General features: G+C 32.9%; 1 protein-coding gene across 2 annotated transcripts; it reads left to right on the plus strand.

Moving 5' to 3' along the window:
* The first annotated feature begins 1,322 nt into the window (after positions 1-1,322).
* Positions 1,323-22,117, plus strand: LOC140062157 (regulator of telomere elongation helicase 1-like). 2 transcript variants are annotated; one of them, XM_072108235.1, is made up of 29 exons: positions 1,323-1,543; positions 6,132-6,336; positions 7,023-7,116; positions 7,762-7,904; positions 8,360-8,435; positions 9,944-10,028; positions 10,298-10,363; positions 10,504-10,645; positions 11,400-11,438; positions 11,528-11,606; positions 12,171-12,268; positions 12,720-12,778; positions 12,941-13,003; positions 13,666-13,753; positions 14,158-14,290; positions 14,568-14,722; positions 15,115-15,278; positions 15,553-15,630; positions 16,098-16,351; positions 16,833-16,956; positions 17,256-17,418; positions 17,747-17,841; positions 18,059-18,103; positions 18,228-18,299; positions 19,051-19,125; positions 19,620-19,685; positions 20,115-20,193; positions 20,644-20,769; positions 21,795-22,117. In XM_072108235.1, exons 1-29 carry the CDS (start codon positions 1,442-1,444, stop codon positions 21,893-21,895), a joined length of 3,069 nt encoding a protein of 1,022 aa, XP_071964336.1. In that variant the 5' UTR covers positions 1,323-1,441; the 3' UTR covers positions 21,896-22,117. The 2 variants fall into 2 exon arrangements, with proteins under 2 accessions (XP_071964336.1, XP_071964337.1); XM_072108236.1 differs by lacking the exon at positions 19,620-19,685.
* Positions 22,118-22,143: the final 26 nt, after the last annotated feature.

The raw sequence follows: 22,143 nt of genomic DNA on the forward strand, positions 1-22,143 counted from the left end.
CCTGGTGCCTTTTTAGTAACCTATTGTGGCCTAGGCGGGTGCGAAAGTGCAGTAGCGCCTGTCTAGGCTACATTATTATAGATGGCAGTGGCACTAAATTAAAGTCACTCACTCAGTCTGTAGTATATGTCGTGTTGTAGTGTTTTGATACTCATTCATACGGTCAAGGTCAAGGAAACATGGAAGGCTTTTGTGGTGGTGGTGGTGTGTTGATTTTTTCATGACTTTACCGAGGTTTTCCCATAATTTTAGGCCAAATCATAATTTTGCATGGCTGGTATGTCCATAGTTATTTTTCTAAATAAAAAATCGCTGTGGCTAAAGATACGGTACCGTATCCTAACTTCCGTTTACTAAAGATACGGTAAAATTGCATTACGTCATAATCAGCCAATGGGTGCTGGTACGTGTGTGACGTCATCGTATAAGGATTTTGTTTACATCGCGTTTGTAGAGAATGCCTATCGGCGGCGCCAGGCTGCATGGATGTGTGCGCTTATGATAGCCAAATTAGAAGTAAAGGAATTAAATTCAATGTTGGAAATTGTGTTGCGTCTAGTTCATTCGTCCATAGGCCTATAGTTACTATAAGGGGTTTTATTTATATTCCAAATTGCCTATTTAAGCCTATATTTTTTAATAAACTTTGTTTACAGATGGTGACCATAAACAAAAAGCAAATGCGGACAATAAAGGGGCCCTCAAATACTATGATTTAGACAATAGGCCTAGCCCCAGGTCTTAGTCACAGAAATCAGCGCACACATGCAGCTGGCCCCAGCCTGGCAAACAAACTCATATACCGAGGCTATAGCATGGTTATAGTACGTAGTAGGCCTCTTTTGAAACGGTAAATTTCTGTATTCTAGAATTAAAATCAACATATTTTAGCCTATCAATAATAACAGACGTAGGCCTAGGCTACATTTAGTTTTGTCACACGACGGGGATAATAGCGATAAATGAAGCATAATATTAATAAAGAAAATGTTAAGCCGCCGGTTGATCACTGTTTTCGCGATATAAAAAAAAATCCCAAGTCCTTATACGATGACGTCACACACGTATTGGCTGACTATGACGTAATGCAATTTTACCGTACCTTTAGCAAACGGAAGTTAGGATACGGTACCGTATCTTTAGCCACAGCGATAAAAAATTGCATTAAGTTCCTTGTTTACTATCGGGATAATTTCAACCTAAAGGTCATATAGCAGTTCCCCTATACTAAATTATGCAAATCTGCCTGTATATACCACCGGCTATAAATATTGCATGGAAATATGTTTCTGTGCTGTATTAATTTAAACAACATACTACTGTACATCTTTTTAGTAATTATTGTTCATCACCTTTTTAATATTAGAAGTTATGTATGCTTTGGGGAATTTAAATCTGATTCAATCTCTTTTTTCATAAAGATAAACAACCTGGATAAAAAATGGAGACTTTGAAGATTGAAGGTGTGGCAGTTGAGTTTCCATTTGTGCCGTACGATTGCCAGGTTGTTTACATGCAGCGTGTTATACAGTGTTTACAACAGGTTAAATTTCCTTAACTAACTTTAGCAGTATTTCGTAAAATTTCTTTATTGTATTCTCTTGTAATATTTTCCTCAACATTAATGCTAGTTGTATATTATTGTTATTGGATGTCATAGACAGGTTCCATTTCTCAAAAAACGGCCTAGAAAACGAATCAAGAAGCATTTTTGGGTAGAAGCTGGGATCCACTTGATTTAGGATATTTCGACCTCGCTGATTACGAATATGACGGATCCCAAGCGAAATTCGGCCATCTAAGCCCTTAATTTGCATAATTAAAAATGGCGGCCATTTTTTATAATTACCCTATATCTCGAGAACCACTAGTCACAGATAATTAATTTTGGTGTCAAAATGTTTTAAATATATGTTTTTATATTCACTTTAATGACACTTTTTCTCAAAAAATTGATGCAAGTCGTATTTCTGACATTTTGACCTTTGACCTTGATTTATCGTATCTCAGTAACCAATAATCGGAGAGACACGAAATAGGGCTCAAATTGTTCAGAAACTATACATTCATATTTATTATAATGAAATGTTTTTACAAAAAATGGCCGATTCTACAACTATTGACCTTTGAACTATTAGTCAAATATAATAATATAATAATAATATAACTTTGAAAATTGTGGTCTTATGAATTTTTTTTTCTTTTTAAATTGTTTAAAACATGTGTGTTTCTATCCAGTCTAATGGAATATTTTGTACAAGAATGGCCGATAGTATGGTTATTGACCTTTTAACTACAGCATAGGCCTACTGTATACTAAATATAATATAATTGCATAACTATGAAATTATTTATACACAATAATAATTAGTAAAATTTTAAAATTCACTGCCATCAAATATGATGTGTTATGATTTATATAGATTTAAAAAGGAATTTGAATATGCAAGTTACATTTTTTGAAATTTGAAATTTGAAATTACCTACCATCAATATGATGGAGTGTGCTTATAGATTTTCTAAAATGTGAACATGTCAGCTACATTTGGAAATTACCTGCCATCAATATGATGGATTATGATTATAGATTTAAATAGGAATTTGAACACGTAAGCTACATTAGAAAATTACCTGCCATCAATATGATGGATTATGATTATTGATTTAAAAAAGAATTTGAACACGTCAGCTACATTTGGAAATTTGGAAATTACCTGCCATCAATATGATGGATTATGATTGTATAGTACCTGCCATCAATATGATGGATTATGATTATAGAATTAAAAAAGAATTTGAACACGTCAGCTACATTTGGAAATTGGGAAATTACCTGCCATCAATATGATGGATTATGATTATAGATTTTAAAAAGAATTTGAACACGTAAGCTACATTTGAAAATTACCTGCCATCAATATGATGGATTATGATTATAGATTTAAAAAAGAATTTGAACACACGCGTCAGCTACATTTGGAAATTACCTGCCATCAATATGATGGATTATGATTGTATAGTACCTGCCATCAATATGATGGATTATGATTATAGATTTAAAAAAGAATTTGAACACGTAAGCTACATTGGAAAATTACTTGCCATCAATATGATGGATTATGATTGTATAGATTTAAAAGAAAATGTGAACACGTAAGCTACATTTGGAATGAACATGTTAAGGGCATCAGTTAAGATCATTCATGCAAAGGTTTCCGTCATCTTTAGCGTTGTTACAGCGGCATAAAGCTGTACATGGTAGTTTTGACTTCTTGCACCTACATTTATTGGTTATGTATCGTGTCTTGCATCCACAATAAATCATCTCTAACGAAGCAGTAGGAATAGCTTCATTTTTCAGAAGCACTGGTTGAAGTTTACCATTAGATAGCTCCCAACCAAAATATGTTGGTGATGGCAAATGCTGGATTGGCGATACAGCTTTTTTCCATACGAGTGCTTGGAAGTGTGCTCTTTTTATATGTTGGTGCACTGCATCGCTTGTTGGAGGTAATGCCTTTTTTTTTAAAGCCTAACTTTATTGGTACTTTTAACTTGACCAACACCGTAAACGTAGCAAATGAATCTTTCCGATTTCATAATAACTTGGTCACTGATAGGTTTTCTCCCAGGTCTTTAATTAGTTCATACCTTTTTTTAATACTTCCCATGCCGATGCCTTTGAGTGACCACTTAGATATGAGCAGTGAAGAGTTAAATTACTGTATGTATGTATTAATATAATTTAACTCTTCCCTGGATATGAGGTAGTATCGCATCCACTAATAGTGTGGAATGGAATCAGTGCTATTGCAGAACCCTCGGGCAAGGCTTGAAAAATGTCTTTTATAGATACTTTTTTTTGGATGTCCCTGTCATCATCCATTTGGATACCATGCTTTGGTAGCGAGACACTAGAATCACTAGTACGTACGTCTGTATCCCTAGAAGCAACTACAACTGTGTCGTATCGGACATTGGCAGCATGACAAGTCTCGTGTCCTATTCTTCATGGTCTGACCAGAGACAACGTATTCGTGTACAATTTTGATGATTTAACAACTGATTCTTTCATAAATCCACCAGCTGTGACAATTTCTTTGTCTACAGGAGCTTGACGAATCAACTCCTCTGATAGAAATCGTGTCAGATCTGCATTATTATCTTGTAATGCCAACAAGTTTGACCAGCAATTTGGCAGCGGTATTTCACCACTTTCTATAATTCGACGAATTGGTCTCTGTGTTTTGGTTCATCTTTGTCTGGTGGTGTCCTTTATCGACAGTTTTAAGTTAGGCATGCCATGTTAAAAAAACACAAAAAACCAGAGGCATTATCTCCAACAAGCGATGCAGTGCACCAGCATATAAAAAGAGCACACTTCCAAGCACTCGTATTGAAAAAAGCTGTATCGCCAATCCAGCATTTGCCATCACCAACATATTTTGGTTGGGAGCTATCTAATGGTAAACTTCAACCAGTGCTTCTGAAAAATGGAGCTATTCCTACTGCTTCGTTAGAGATGATTTATTGTTGATGCAAGACACGATGCATAACCATATAGATGTAGGTGCAAAAAGTCAAAACTACCATGTACAGCTTTAATATGCTACTGTAACAACGCTAAAGATGACGGAAACCTTTGCATGAATGATCAAAACTGATGCCCTTAACATGTTCATTCCAAATGTAGCTTACGTGTTCACTTTTCTTTCAAACCTATACAATCATAATCCATCATATTGATGGCAGGTACTATACAATCATAATCCATCATATTGATGGCAGGTAATTTCCAAATGTAGCTGACGTGTTCAAATCCTTTTTTAAATCTATAATCATAATCCATCATATTGATGGCAGGTAATTTTCAAATGTAGCTTATGTGTTCAAATTCTTTTTTAAATCTATAATCATAATCCATCATATTGATGGCAGGTAATTTCCAAATGTAGCTGACATGTTCACATTTTTAAAAATCTATAATCATACTCCATCATATTGATGGCAGGTAATTTTAAATTTCAACAAATGTAACTTGCGTGTTCAATTTTTTTTTTAATCTATATAAATCATAACACATCATATTTGATGGCAGTGAATTTTATAATTTTACTAATTATTATTGAGTATAAATAATTTCATAGTTATGCAATTATATTATATTCAGTATACAGTAGGCCTATGCTGTAGTTTAAAGGTCAATAACCATACTATCGGCCATTCTTGTACAAAATATAGACTGTGCCATTAGACTGTATAGAAACACACATGTTTTAAACAATTTAAAAAGAAAAAAAAATTCATAAGACCACAATTTTCAAAGTTATATTATTATTATATTATTATATTTGACTAATAGTTCAAAGGTCAATAGTTGTAGAATCGGCCATTTTTTGTAAAAACATTTCATTATAATAAATAAGAATGTATAGTTTCTGAACAATTTGAGCCCTATTTCGTGTCTCTCCGATTATTGGTTACTGAGATACGATAAATCAAGGTCAAAGGTCAAAATGTCAGAAATAAGACTTGCATCCATTTTTTGAGAAAATGTGTCATTAAAGTGAATATAAAAACATATATTTAAAACATTTTGACACCAAAATTAATTATCTGTGACTAGTGGTTCTCGAGATATAGGGTAATTATAAAAAATGGCCGCCATTTTTAATTATGCAAATTAAGGGCTTAGATGGCCGAATTTCGCTTGGGATCCACCATATTCGTAATCAGCGAGGTCGAAATATCCTAAATCAAGTGGATCCCAGCTTCTACCCAAAAATGCTTCTTACATCATATTTCAGAGGAAATAGAACTTGTCTATCATATGTAATTTAATTTTTGGCCACATTATTTATTTAGTTTGGCGTGTGTCGCAACATTTAAAATGTGCGAAAACTTAACCGTTAAAATAGAACAATTAAATAGGACTATCATTTAAATAAATAACCAAATAATCAATGTCTAATGCTTTGTCTACACTACTGTATCAAACTACAAATGTGACAAAAAATGTGGTGTACATTCTATGGACATGATAATATATCACTACCATATTTGGGCACATCACACTTTTTTGTCAAACTAGTTTGATATTGTAGACAGAGATTTAATGTACTTTCCTATAGAAAAGCAATGCTATACTAGAAAGTCCAACTGGAACAGGAAAGACACTCTGCCTCCTCTGCTCCTGTTTAGCATGGAGACAATCGTACGTAGCCTCTCATGAATTGGAGAAATGTTTAGGGAATAATATGCCAGAAAACAAGTTTGCGAGCTCAATATCTGAGCAACTGAAAGAAGCCGCTGGTGCATGGCAAGGCTCTGCTGGAGGTTAGTTAGTTTGGGACAAAATATTTATTTTAATTACTTGCTTTAAAAGTATCTATAATAGTATGCTCGAGAATTTATCCCACTTTTGGACAACAAGACTATTGTTCAACTCCACTCATATACATTATTACATTTCTTCTTCATTTTAAAACCTTCCCAGTACAATTGTGATAATTTTGATATTAAACCCAGTGTATGGATGCACTTTCTATAATTATAGTCTTATCGTCTGAAAATGTCAATATTATTTATAAAGTGCATTATGTACAAAGGTCAAATTTCCCATCAGCAAATAAGAAATTGAATAATTGTTTTCCTGTAGCAGTTTTATTTCAATGCACTTTTTCTTTTTGATTCAAAGTACTTATTCGTTTAATAAACGTTTTTCGTTTATTAAACATTCTCCACACATATTTACATGATATTGAACAAGTTTGAAAAACTTTATGCCTAGGTTCTCAGAAATACGTAACAATGGCTGCGCACTGAAAGATAGATAATATAATAATAATAATAAAATGCTCATATAATTTTCCAAGATTATTAGATTTCAAAATGAAAGTGAAATATTACTTGATTTATCAGCTCATCTAATAATTTACAGAAAATGCAGTTGTGGTTGGTAATAAAGTGCATTCCTTAAAGGTATTTCACAAATCTATTTTGCATTTTTTTGTTGTTGACAGGAATTTTGGCAACTTTTCCAAAAATCATTTACGCGTCCAGAACTCATTCTCAGCTGTCTCAAGTGATTCAAGAATTAAAACATACCTCATACAGGTCAGGAATGTGTACATTGTTTCTAATTTTAAAGTAAAGTAGTGTGAACCTATGCTTGACAGTGGGAATAGTCTACTGTACAATAGACTCACTGCAGATTGCTGTATTATTATTATTGAAAATAACATTATTGTCATGTTTGCAACTGAGATAAAAAATTAAAATTAATCATGATATTAATTTACAATTTACAAACATAAATAAAAATTAAATCCAATCAACAGATTCTAATTCTATGACATTTTGACAATTAAAATGATATTAAATTAAAATGATATTAAATTAAAATGATATTAAAATGATATTAAAATGATATTATTACTAAAGAGTTGACCTGAGTTCACTATATCAAGATTGAACCCTGGACCTGGCAATTGGAAAGCAAGCACTTTAACCATCAAGCTCCACTTATTTAAAGATGTATTGTCCCTAAAAAACCTGAAAAATAAAGATTAATTAAAACAGACTTTGAATATATTATTTTGTAGTTTGTAGAAAAAAAAAACAGAAAAAATAATGTTTTCACTTATAAAATGAAATAAAATTTTTCAGGTAAATACATTTTAAGAATTTATTTTTTCAGAAGGACAATACATCTTTAATGTTTTTATGAAAATAACCATATGTTTTGTTTTTTTATCCTAGGCCAAAGGTCTGTGTGCTGGGATCTCGTGAACAAATGTGCATTCACCCACAGGTCATGAAACAAGAGAGCAACACAGCTAAGGTGCACATGTGTCGAGCTAAAGTCACATCTAGGACGTGTTTCTACTACAACAATATAGAAAGTTAGTTCATTTCATTTATTATATATCGCATTAAAGATATTATTTATTATTTTGTTAAATATGCCATTTTAATGTCACATGATAGTTAGTCACTTTGACCAAAAATTGGATGGAAAAAAATGTTTTTACCTGAAAAATCTGTCATTTAAAGCAAACAATAGTCGAATTGCTGCCAGCTAATGGGTTTTTGGTTGAATTTAACCCTTTAATTTGTGATTTAAAAGTGAAACATCCCTTTTTTTTTCTACGGAAGTGATTAACTTTGTTAAAACTACAAAATAACCTATTCAAAGCCTGATTTTATTAATCTTCATTTTTCATGTTTTTGGGGACAATACATCTTTAATTATTTTATTTGTTTATACAATTTCTTACAATGTGAATGCATTTCTTTGAATGTTCCTGTTGATATTAAATGATTAGACTATTCTTATTAATCATAAATCTATTTATAGATAAGAAAGCTGATAAGGACTTTAATGACTCTATTCTTGACATTGAAGACCTTGTGAAAATGGGACACAAACACAAGTGAGTATCTACTGTATATACATATGTACTGCGCTATGAGGTAACCTAAATGGAAATGATGATGTCATATCACTACTATATTTGGGCATGTCACTACCATATTTGGGCATGTCACTACCATATTTGGGCATGTCACTACCATATTTGAGCACATCACACTTTCTTTGTAAAATTAGTTTTATAGTGTAGACAGAGCTTAACTCTCACAAATTTTGAGAGGTCTAAACTAACACTTCATTCTTCATTGGTCCCTGTAAATGGAATTGATTGAGTTGACCTTTGACCTATCTTTTTATAGGATAATATTGAAACCATAAATGAACTAATAAAATCTTTTTACTAAGCAAAAGTTAATTGGCTATTAGTTTAAATTGTTATTTTCAATGTGGAAGCATTTATAATTATGTAATAATGTAAATCATAACATTGTCTTCGTTAAAGGAAAGGAACAACCTAATATTTTACCTAACTATTATAAAAGTAACCCTACCAACTTAATATTCAGAACAATTTATGTTTAAATCGGATTTGTAGTTTTCTAGTAAACAGGATTTTAAAGCTGTTTTCAAGACATTTGAAAATCGCCATCTTGTGCTCATGGCAGCCTGTTTGTGACGTCAGATACGGCCGACGAAAATTTTAAGATTCGCGGTTGCATTCGGCGCTTCTATTGGATAAGCGAATCCGCTAATATGATTGGCTAATAACGCGACATGCGGTCATGCAGGACGGCGATGACGCGGTATGAGCATGCGCTGGCTTGGTAAACAAACCTTCGCTCGATCTTTTCTTCTGCAAGCCAATTCGTAAATCTTTCAGCTATTATTAATCTATTGTTACTTTTATTGCCTAGCTGTTTCAAACGGGATTTGGTAGGGGAATTAACTGGCAAACCTTCCAAACGAAGGCTGTTGGTTGACGATGCAGTGTCTACTTTATTTTCGTTCAACACGAGTTCTAGGCCTAGTAAGGCATACAGTACAGATACACTGGCCGAAAGTACACCATTCTTCGACGGCTTGTTATGCTCGAGAATGTTCTTCTTCTCTTCTTTTTTCCTCATCTGCACAACGCAAAACTAACTCTCTTTCTGTATATTCTGGTTCCAAATTTTCTGAATTATAAAAACTCCAAGCCATATTCCGAATTATTAGGTATGTTAGGCTATTTAATTGATTTTATTTATGGTTATATCCCGCACTTCCATATTGAAATACTGTACTAAGACGATGGACGCTTGGATTTGCTTGAATGCGTCCACCTAATCTGACGTCACATATTTGCTCTTAACCTGTCAAAATGGCGCTGTTCAATTTCCGATATGTTGTCGTTTAAAAGTCTATTTTTTAACTAAATTGCTTACTATTGTACCTTGAACCATTGTAATCATGTTTTTATTACATTTATCTATAAGCACAGTGGCACATTTAGCCCAGGGTGTTCCTTTCCTTTAAGGAAATAAACATTGTTATCTTGTTTTTGTGGTATTTTATCATTTCCTTCTTTAGATGTTGTCCATACTACACTGCCAAGGAACTCCATTCAGCAGCAGATATCATCTTTATGCCTTACAATTATCTACTGGACCCAAAGGTAGTCACCATTCAATAATTCACTTTTTAATGCCAATATAAAAGAAGCATAAATTAATACAACTTATTATAATAATGCATATTAATAATAATAATAATAAATGAAAACTGGTATAGCCTCGGTGTCCCCCACCCATGTTGAGCTCATTGCTCTTTGTGCATTAACAACGTGCGAGTACATCATCAGGTTGGTCTTGAAACTGTTCAGACTACCTGCCTTGTACTCTATTTCATATATACTTATTCTGCATATATCTTTGTCTTTTTCAGTCACGCAAAGCTAATGGAATTGATCTCAATGGCAATGTCATCATATTTGATGAAGCTCATAATGTTGTAAGTAAATTGTGTGTACATATCTTTGAATGCATATTAATCTTATTGTTTACTAGAAATACAAGGAAGAGGTGTTTTTTGTGTACGGGACCTTTAAATTTACATCCATTCCAATGATGTCAATAATGGTTTTTTTTTAGGAAAAACTTTGTGAAGAGTCTGCATCCTTTGACCTGTCCTCTGTAGAACTAGCAAGTTGTATACAAGAAGTTGGCGCCCTGTTAGACAAAGTCGTGGAATCCGAACATGCACCGAAAACTTTTAGTGCAGAAGGTGATTCGGGTAAGATGGGAATGATGTTTTATTTTTGGTGCGAGGGTTATGTCTGGTGACATTAACCCTGCCATAATTGTTTCCTCCAGTATTTGAAAGGGTTGTAAGAACAACATCCAAGCACAATTCAAGCACATTTTCTGCAACTTATAAAAACTGTGACTGCTGTATTATTATTATTTTCATCTTTCATTTTAATAATACATTACAAAACAATTAACGAAAAATTACAATACAATGTGACTAATACAAAAATTAATAATCAATTTTATAGCAAAGATACAGATCTTAAAGAGTGATACAGGTATTTATTTACAGTATCTATATGATGAAATAACAAAACATACAGCTTATATAAATATATAATATACAAGTATTTGTTGTAGCTTGTTCGTTGAGATGATCCCTGGGAACTTTTTTTCAGATATTTTTTACTATGTCAATCCCAAAGATTTGCTACAAGTTTTTGTGTGTAGCATCCTGTGTTTTTTCTATGAAGTGGATTGCCTGGAGAAACATTGAATTTTCACTCTAACGGCCAATTTACACAGACAAACAGTAATGGTAATAAAGCTGGTATTTCTTATGACCATTTACAAAACATGCGGTTTCCGCTGCGGATAGATACAGATTATACGTGGTACAAGGTATGCGATCGTCTGTGTCAGTTGGCCTTTAGTCCCTGGCTTTCATGTGCGTAAGGAAATAAAATAAATATATAAAAAATAAATCACAATTATTCTATTATTTTTTCATTTGTTAGGTGAAGACTTTGATACTACTGCACTGGCTGTTTTAAAAGGTATATTTTGCACTTTTTTAAAGATATTTATTTTAAAACTTTCTTTCGTTTATACATTTTAAAAATACCTTTTTTTCTTTTAAATTCAGCATTATTTGTTAACTTAGAATTAACACTACAGAAGATATGCGAGTCGGGAGGTGAGAAGGGTGTCACAAAGCCTGGCAGGTAATGCAAGTACAGGACTGTATACCCCAAGGGGGAGGGGGTGACCATTGGGACCCACAAAATGTCCCCTTAATAGTGGTGTCCATTAAATAGGGGTTTGCTGTAGTGTTAAAACATATATTTTCTTTCATTCATTTCATGGGGAGGTGTCACCTACACCCCAAGAAGTGACCATTGGACTCGACAAAATGTCCCCTTCGTATTGGTGTCCCTTGAATAGGAGTTTACTGGAGTGTTAAAACATATATTGTCTGTCGTTTTTCAGATTAAAATGGAATTAACCAACTTCTGTTGACTTTTTGTGAATATCTATATCTCGCTCTCTCTACGTCTTGGCTCAAATTCCTCTTTTTTTAAATTTTAATTTCTAGTTCATTCATTTCTTGGGTTATTTTAAGTGCATCATGGAGATTTGTATCACGATTATCATTGCCAAAATTATTTTTACCGAGTGTAAATAAAAATATAAAAAAATTATAATAAATAAATAATTAAGTACCATAATTATTGATTACAATTGTAAATTTAATTTCTAAAATATTAATTGTACTTTTATATTTTAAGTTTTATACTAGAATTGTTATCAGAAATACACGTTACTATGGACACCAAGGATGAGCTTCTGGAATTGATTGATAAAATTGTTTCGCATTTAACAAACCGTAAAGTTTATTTCATTTCAATTTTTGTAAACAATTTTTAAATTTTATAAGCAACTATTTAACCTTTTTTTTTTTCCTTATGTATTTCTCTGTATGAAATATGAATAAAAAAAAATAAAAATAAAAATATATTTGTATTATAGGTCCTGTTGTTTTTAATGTTACAGAGCATCAGAGATTGTGAAGGGATTCCGTCTGGTACTAATGAATATAGTTTGTTTGATTTACCTGCTCCAGAGCAGGTCCCGCCAACCCCTTTCTAACCTCTCCTAAATTCCAGGGGCTTCAAATGTAGTTTAAATCCTTCCCGCAATTTTGGATATCCAATTGCCTAATGTTTAAACTTAAATAGGTTTATTTCAATACATTCTATTTGCTTCACTACTGTAACAAATAAAAGTTTAAGATCAAAATCATCATCATGATTGGTTAATTTTTTTTTCTTTTATAGTTCAAGGAGGATTTTACAACAAGGTAGCTGCTCTTTCCAAGTTCAATGACATATTAAATGTAAGTTTTCCATTTTAGTAATGGTAATAAAACAATGCCTGTATGTTTGACAAAATAATTTATTGATTATTGAGTATTATTCCAGATGGCTTGAAATATGTAGTTACTGTAGTAATTTCAGTAAAATAGTCTTATTTTATTCAAATTTAATTGCTTTTCTAGATTGTTTTTTCAAGTCAATTCGTGTCAAGTACAGGTACAAATGACGGTAGTCTATGTTACAAGGTATTTTAGTTTTGAATTGAAATGTTTTATTTGTACTGGGTAACCTCTTCAGGCAAAGACTGGTCTCCCAGAGGGCTTAGTTATGATAAGTGGCTGTGTGTATACTAGTACACCGGGGTAACCCCCTACTCGTCTCGACAGATGTATTAGGTTCTGTGCACATGAGCTAGATGTTTACACTGGACCTACGGTTTATAGTCCATATCCGAGAAGACTCGTTATTTATTTATTTTATTTCTTTATTCTGACATAAAATCATAGGATAAAAACACAAAGTACCGAGACGGAAAACTTATTTCCATTGTGGTCCTAAACAAATATTACAGAATAAACACAAAAACCACACTTAATTAAACATAATAAAACATACATATAGAAAATTAAATTTCTCTCAATCTAAAAATTTCACAAAAGTAGCCTTTAGATCTATGTTTAAATAATTGTATTGAAGAGGCGCTTTGAACAAAATATTCTACCACCAGAACCACTGAGTGAGTAAACCTCAAACCCTTGCCGATGTTATGGCTACGTAATTACTGCCCCTCTGTCTTTATATCAATGGAAGAGCTTTTTTTTACGTTTCAACTTAAAATCCCAATTTATATATTTCACCTCTTCTTAAAATTTTGTAAAAAAAATTGAAAATTGTTGTTCTTTTTTAGGTACACATAAGGCCATGTGCGCCTGATGAAAAGAAGAAATCTACTGTTGACTTTTGGGCAAACAGGAATGGGTCAGCACAAAAGAAAGGTTGGAAAATTGATACAATTTATGTGTATAGAGTATAGTCAAATTTGTTCCCCTCTATATTAGATTAAATTAAAAACTTGTTATTTATTATGACATTTTAATTTGAGTTTACAGAATGCAAAAATAGCGGTTTTTAATATGTTTAATATTGATGATTCATTTTTAGTTGTCATTATTATCACTTTACCTCTTCTGGGTGTAAATTACTATAGGTCTCTTAAAGAAAAATTCCACTCTCAAAGACTTTGTTTATGTATAGCATTTTGTATGTTTATTTGTCTATTGACTGGATTGTCACTTGCATATCAAATACTTTTCTTTTGATAATCCTTGGCAATGTATTTAACAACAATAACATACACAAAAGATCACTGTTTATTATGGATTCTACATTTTTTTTAAAGGTTTTATATTCAGCTATTGGTGTTTCAGTCCAGGTTTCAGCATGAAAGAATTGGTAGCTCAGGGAGTACGTTCCATTATACTCACCAGTGGTACATTGTCGCCGCTCAATTCATTCAAATCAGAAATGCAAATGTAAGTGGTTTTCAATCAATATTATCTACTTCAAATATCCTTAAGCTCTGTCTAAACTATTAAACTTTATGTGACAAAAAATCTGATGTCCCAAAAATGGACATGATGTCATATCACTACCATATTTAAGCATATCACTACCATATTTGGGCACATCACACTATTTTTGTCAAACTAGTTTGATAATGTAGACAGGGCTTTAGATTCTGACCACTGAGTATAGCAGTGTTTCAATTTTGACTTGGATCTGTAAAATGTTTCTTTCTCAACATTCTAGAGATTTTCCAATTCAACTTGAAAACCCACATGTCATTGAGAAGCATCAGATGAAAGTTGCCGTGGTAACCAAAGGAGCAGACGGAACAGAACTAAACTCCTCCTACCGAACTAGGTTCAACGTTTCATATATTGCCTCGCTAGGCAACACAATTAGTAAGTGATTTTACTAGCTTTTTACTTAGCACAGTGTATAAAGTGTATTAATATACATCGTCCTTCAGATGGGACTTAATCGTCCTTCAAATGGGACGTAATCGTCCTTCAAATGGGACGTAATCGTCCTTCAAATGGGACGTAATCGTCCTTCAAATGGGACGTAATCGTTGTTGGTCCCGTGTACATAATAAAAGAACTTGGTACACTATTCGCAAAGAGTAGGGGATCGTCTCCCGGTGTGCTGATCTGGTAGGCGCTGCACTGCTGGTAGCCGTGGGTCCAAAGATGGTCTAATCTGAATTTCCTCAGTTTCCAGTTAAGCTTGAGAACAAATATTAATACCGTACCTTTCTTTTGAACACAACCCTGCAACATTTCTTCTTTTTCAGTTAACTTTTGTCGAGTCGTTCCACATGGTGTACTTGTATTTTTCCCATCATACCCGGTTATGAACAGCTGTATTGAAAATTGGCGTGAGAATCGTATATTGTCTCGGATGGAACAGTACAAGGAATTATTTATAGAGCCCAGAGGGAAGAATGACTTTCTTGAGGTATTTTTGCTCTTTCATTTGACATTTTGAGTGTAATCTTCATACATTCTGTGCAAAAAACTGGAGTTGCACCCCAGAATAGAACCATTCCTTTACAGGATACATCTCTATTAAAGATGTACTGTCCCTCAAAAACATTACAGCCAACCTCTATTTTGTGTATACCCCAGTTATGGGAACATTTTTTTTCCCCCGAAGGTGTCTTATATCCTTTATTTTAAATCATTTTTTTATTTTGAAAAAAAACCTTGTAAACTACCTTTTTGAATTATAGGCTATGAACGGTTTTTATTCAAAAGTAAAAGACCAAACATTAAATGGAGCTGTATTTTTTGCTGTTTGCAGAGGAAAGGTTTGTTTATGAAAACACTATTTGAATTAATAAGTTATTATTATACAAATAATATTAGCATAATCATTCATTCATCAGTGGAAAATTATTTCCATTTATTGTCATTTGCATATTATAAAATATACATAGAAATTATGTTTGCTCTGAGACATACAAAAACAGATAAATCAAAAAAAATAACAATAGCATAGTCATTAAAATTATTTCTATTTATTGTCATTTTGTTTGTTTATACACATTACAATACATTATAGTTTGAAATTAACAAAATCAAACAAAAACTAAATAATTAAACAGTTATGGAAGGGGTCCTCGATAATTATTAAACATCTAACATATTTGCATATAAAATATACATAGAAATTATGTTTGCTGTGAGATATACAAAAACAGATAAATAAAAAAAAAATTAACAATGTCCAATGAAATATACATGATTTATGATTGGAAAAAAATTAATCTTGAAGGTATCAGAAGGGCTTGACTTTGCAAACAATAATGGCAGAGCTGTTTTGATAACAGGTCTTCCATTTCCGCCAAGGATGGACCCAAAGGTGGTTTTAAAGATGCAATATTTAGATGAGGTCAAGCGCAATAACCAACTGATGTTGAGTGGTCATCAGTGGTATCGTCAGCAAGCTTCTCGAGCAGTCAACCAGGCTATCGGCCGTGTCATTCGACATAAAGAAGACTACGGTGCTATTGTTTTATGCGATGTTAGGTATAGTAGATTTTTGTTACGAAAGTTCAGATTACGGAAGACCAGATGGATGCTTTTCCATGTAATGTAGCATTATTTAAGTTATTTAAAAAGCCAATAACGAAAAGCACAAGATACAATCCATGCAATAAATAGAGTACATTAGACACCCAATTAAGGTTTGTTTTCTTCTTATTTATTTAGGCAAATTGCCAAGGATAACCATAAGTGAATTAATTCACTATCCTTTTTAAAGGTGGTAATCCTCTTCACAAGACAAACATATCCACAAGATGCTCTACATAAACAAAGTCTTATTACAAGTCTTTGTGAGTGAAGTTATAAATGTTATAAATTGTCATTAGAAAAAATCCTGACATCGACAGGACTTGAACCCAGGACAATAACCACCAAGCCACAACTTTGAGTTATAGTTTAATTCACTCTGTATACTTCAATTCAATACTATAACCTACAAATAAATCTGTCACTTCTCTTATAGGTTTACCCATGCTGAAGCAAGGACCCAGTTACCATCTTGGGTGCGCCCATATGTCACTGTTTATGGCAATTTCGGTCAAGCATTTAAAGATATCAATAGTTTCTTCAAAGTCGCGGTTGAAAAAGTAAGTTGTTTTCCATGTTGCTGCAGTGCATTCTGCTTCCGTAAGCTCATATCTAACCCCAGCCATCAGTGTATGCCTGGTGGTCTAGAGGTATGATTGCCAGACAAGTGATCTGGAGGTTGTGGGTTGGAGCCTCATTAAAAAATAGCATGCTTCAATGCAGTTGGGTTCAGATACAATAGTTTCAATTTAACAATTACCACACCTCAAATAAGAAAACTTTACAAAAGATCGTCATAACAATCAATGTGTGTAACTGAATCAGAACTAATAGGACATTAATTTCTGTTTTTCTGTAGCTTCCAAAACCAGTCCCTAAGAAGCTACTTCCGCCACCACATGTGTCAACAGTAAGCACAGTGCCTCAACATCAACATAAACCAACTAGCCACAAGTCTACAAAGAGCTTGGTAAAGGCTAACAAAATGGTTCCACATGTACCAAGCTTAAAAAATGAGGAAGGTAAACAAGTTATTAGTTTGTTTGTTTTGTATTTGATTGATATTCAAAAACCATTCAGTTTCAGAATTATATTATGTTAGTCTTGTACTAACTAAACCTCATGGACTTCAGTGGAAATCTTGCACATTACTAAGTGTTCCCCTGAAAAAGAAAACCACTGTGATAAAGTACATATTTATGCATTAAATGCCAGAAATGGTAAACTATATGACTCATCTACATATAATATGAACCAATTTGGCATATACATAGCACAAGTTTTCATAAGCATGTGCCAATTTTGCATATATGAACCATTTTCACTTATTAACTTTGATTTATTTTTCAGTGTCTGATGGCCAGTTACATGTGATGTATCAGGGTGCTAGAGCTTTCCCAAACACCAAGGCACAAGGGCTTCTAAGTGCTCTTAACCAAGCAGAGGTATAATGCTGATATAAATATTTATACCTAGGAAATAACTGACAAAATATGTAATTTTTTTTCAAAACTACATCCACAAGGTCAGACGAACTGTTAACACCTTTCTTTAATAATTGTATTATTGAAGCAAAAGTAGTAATTCTGAAATGTTTACCTCTTTTCACAATCAATTATGCCGATTTTTTATAAATGTTTTAATTGTGTTTGTTTTGTGTAGGTCAGTAATACATCTAGAGCTGAGGCTGGTGACTGTAGTTCATGGGTAAGAAATCTTCAGGGCTATGTGCACTAAAATACATACATGAATATCAATAAGTTTAGACTATGTATTTATTACTTACCGTATTACCCTAATTGTAATATATTATGCTAATTTTTGTTTTTAGTTTGATTCTAAAAATGAAACGCCTAAGAAAAGTGTCGAGACAAAAAAGAGGAAGAAAATTGTCATAGTAAAAGTAAGTATGAATGCATTTATTGCTATATTTTCAAAAGTGCATGTTTAGAATAAAAATCAAATTGATACAAAAAAAAACCATAAATTCCTTAAATTAGCATAATATAATGGTATTGACATTTTTAAATCTGTTATTAACTAATATGCGCATACATTAATTTTCTCTACACTATTTTTAATGTATAATTTTATGGGTTGCACCAAAGATAATAAAAGGAGAAGATACAACAGTTCCGTTGGCGGTGTAAACCACATCCGGGTTACTATTTGCCTACGCCTGAAGGTGGCGCATTTCTCTTTCGCCAAAAGAAGTGCGCCACCTTCAGGCGTGGGTAAGGTAAAACTTTTATTGTAAATATCTATAAAAATGCAAACGATGATTATTTATCAAAATGATTATCAAAATATTAATAATATCAAAATTAGTAGAGCACTGACGCCAGAACACATCAGATCATCACGATCCATCGAAACGTGGGATTAGACGGGAACCATATCTAGAGCCCGCCGTCGTTCGGCTGCTGGATTCTTACGCGTCCACGAATAAGCGTCCGCGTTTCCTATCCTTCTATGTATAACAGCGCGTACTGTTGATTCTTTACCTATTTATATTCTTTGGTTGCACCTTGAATTTTAGAATTGTAGCCATAATCTATGTTTCACTCAAACATGCATTTTGTGTATATTATTAAATAATAAATCAAGACCTTGATTACACAATAAATAGATAATTATGATTAAAATTTCTTTAGAAGTCAGAAGTATCTTCCTCGAAAGAAGCTCAGAGCAGACCATCTGTAAACACTGCACAGAATTATATTCAAAGGGTGAGTAATAATTGTTAAGAAATAAATTGTGATCCAGAATGATTTACACACTTTAGTATAAAAAATGCCTGAAAAGGTGTTATCCTACCATATGTACAATGTATGCTTATGAGTAGAATGCACAATTTTAGAAAACATCGGGTAATGAACTCGGTTTCAAAGAGTATTGTGAGTGGCCGAGCGGTTACAGTAAGATAGTGGAAGCGTAATTATGTAGCCATCGGCAAGGGTTCGAGGCTCACTCGCTCCATGGTTCTGGTGGTAGAACAAGTCTTCTCGGATAAGAACTTTAAACCGTAGGTTCAGTGTGCACATCTAGCTCATGTGCACTTTAAAGAACCTAGTACGAGTAGAGTGTTACCCTGGTGTACTAGTACATCACAGCCACTGATCATACATAACTGGGCAGTCTGGGAGACCAGTCTTTGACTGAAGAGGTCACCCAGTATAAATAAATAATTTCAATTTATATCCTCTACGCATCCTTATTTTAGGTCCACAAGGCTCTTAGTAAAGAACGTTATGTGTACTTCTCAAAAGGCCTACAACAATACAAAAAGGTATGATTCACTCACTGTTATAAAAAAAAAGCTTTGAATCCATGATAGTATACAAAATTCAACAGTGCGTACTATTTCGCGCCATGTGACCCACAATCATTCAATCAAATGACAGGAATTTATTAGGGTGTTATATAAACTGAAATAACACATCTGTTGGAAATGATCAATTTGCCATTTCTATTGAAATATCTTTTGAAATGCATATCTTTTGATTTTCATTCAATTATAAATTTATATATACCGTACTATATTGAAATTATTTTATTGCTTTTTGACAACCAGTATTCAATTACCATTTGAAAGGAACATGCATGCATTTATGTTTATGGATCAGTTTAGATATTCCTATTTCAGTTTATATGAATTTGATATTAACAGTTTATTTTCACATTATTTTTGTTACAAAATTAATTTTCTTTTGCACAGGATGAGGATTTTTCAGAGTTGGTTTCAACTTTAGCAACGTTATTTTTAAATAGTCAAAGCGAATTTATTCTTTTCCGAGGTAAGTACAGTCTCTTATCCAACAGCTTCCCTGAATTTCTGTAGTTTTTCTGACCATCTCAAATTTATCCATATTCAATCCACAACCCTGCTCCTACTAAAATCTTATATTCCATTCATCAGCCTAGCTGCTATCTCCACTCATCCACTTGTAAAGTGCCTCAAACAAACATGGAAAATTCTAATTCTAATGGACATTTTTCTGCTGTAACTTTCCTTTGGAATTCACTACCTTACAGTATATGTATTTCATCAACATTGAGACAGTTTATTAAGCGCTGTCTACACTATCAAACTTTATGTGACAAAAAAATGTGATGTGCCCATATATGGACATGATGACGTCATAGTAATACCATATTTGGGCATATCACTACCGTATTTAGACAGAGCTTTACTTTAGTATTCAGATCATTATTATGATTGACTTTTTTTAAATATTTTTTAAAAGATTTTTACAGGTTTGTGCGGCCGCATCATAAGAAAGAATTTTCTGAAGTCTGCTTTAATTTGACGGCTTTGTCTTGTAATTACAAACCAGAACACAGCATATCGAAAGTAAAAGAAGACGCAAAAGGTTAGATATAGCTCTTTTTTAGTCCTAAGTTATTTATCATTCGTGGTTGGTTAAATCACTTGTGTTTCGTTACGTCCTTAAGCTTGGTTCCAACTAGGACGCAACTCACGACGCTTGTGATTGGTCAAATCACCTACATTGCGTTCACGTCTATGTTGCGTCTCTAGTGGGAACCAAGCATTAGGTTATTTCAAATCACCTACATTGCGTTCACGTCTATGTTGCGTCTCTAGTGGGAACCAAGCATTAGGTTATTTCAAATCACCTACATTGCGTTCACGTCTATGTTGCGTCTCTAGTGGGAACCAAGCATTAGGTTATTTCAAATCACCTACATTGCGTTCACGTCTATGTTGCGTCTCTAGTGGGAACCAAGCATTAGGTTATTTCAAATCACCTACATTGCGTTCACGTCTATGTTGCGTCTCTAGTGGGAACCAAGCATTAGGTTATTTCAAATCACCTACATTGCGTTCACGTCTATGTTGCGTCTCTAGTGGGAACCAAGCGTTAGGTTATTTCAAATCACCTACATTGCGTTCACATCTATGTTGCGTCTCTAGTGGGAACCAAGCATTAGGTTATTTCTTGACATCTATTATGACAATTTAGGGTCAGCTTTTTTTTTAGTAGAAATTCATGATTATCGTCTGTTACGCTTTTGCGTTCTCTAATCGTCTACATGAATCTCTTTCAGTGGTCCCAGGGTCTGTCATTAACTTTATTCGATCAATGTAATTGGTTTTTTTTTAGTTCTTTGTATATCTTTCCTACCCAGATAGTTTTGGTTCTGCCATCTATACAGATTCAGATAACGCCCTCTATTTTGTATTAGTTAAATTCTTAGCAATGTACCCACCTTATTTCTCAATGTTACTACATACTGTATATAAGTAATTAACAAAAAATCTTTTTCCAAAATCTTTTTTCAATTGATGCTGAGCTTGGGAATAACATATATATATATAATAATATTATATAACATCAATATTTTTAAAGTGTAATTTTGTTTTTATACATTCTAGATGGTAATCTAGAGAAGAAAAGAAGGCTTGACAATAATCAACAAATTCAGACGAATTTAACCAAAAAAACGCATTATCAAGGAATAACAGAGGCCAAATAAATGACGCAAATTATGAACAGTAAAATTTTATAAAATTTATAAAATTAGGTTTTTCCTAATTTATAATAATTAATAATATTTTTAAGTAAATTTTAATAGATTTGTAAGAAAACATCTGTAATTTGTAAAGTATTTATTCAAAAATCATTATAAACCAATTTTCCAATATAAAAATGTGTAATAAATATAAAGAAGTACTGCATCACATAGGTTTTTTTATCTAAATTGCACAACCCTATATACCAACC

This window comes from Antedon mediterranea, chromosome 11 (assembly GCF_964355755.1).
Source record: "Antedon mediterranea chromosome 11, ecAntMedi1.1, whole genome shotgun sequence".
Lineage (NCBI taxonomy): Eukaryota > Metazoa > Echinodermata > Crinoidea > Comatulida > Antedonidae > Antedon > Antedon mediterranea.

What these genes read in the sequence shown, in the direction of transcription:
- LOC140062157 (XM_072108235.1), top strand. Translation starts at nt 1,442, where the DNA reads ATGGAGACTTTGAAGATTGAAGGTGTGGCAGTTGAGTTTCCATTTGTG. An exon ending in CTGGTGACTGTAGTTCATGG is followed by an intron (nt 18,104 to 18,227) that starts GTAAGAAATCTT and finishes TTTTGTTTTTAG; the next exon opens with TTTGATTCTAAAAATGAAAC. An exon ending in AGAAAATTGTCATAGTAAAA is followed by an intron (nt 18,300 to 19,050) that starts GTAAGTATGAAT and finishes AAATTTCTTTAG; the next exon opens with AAGTCAGAAGTATCTTCCTC.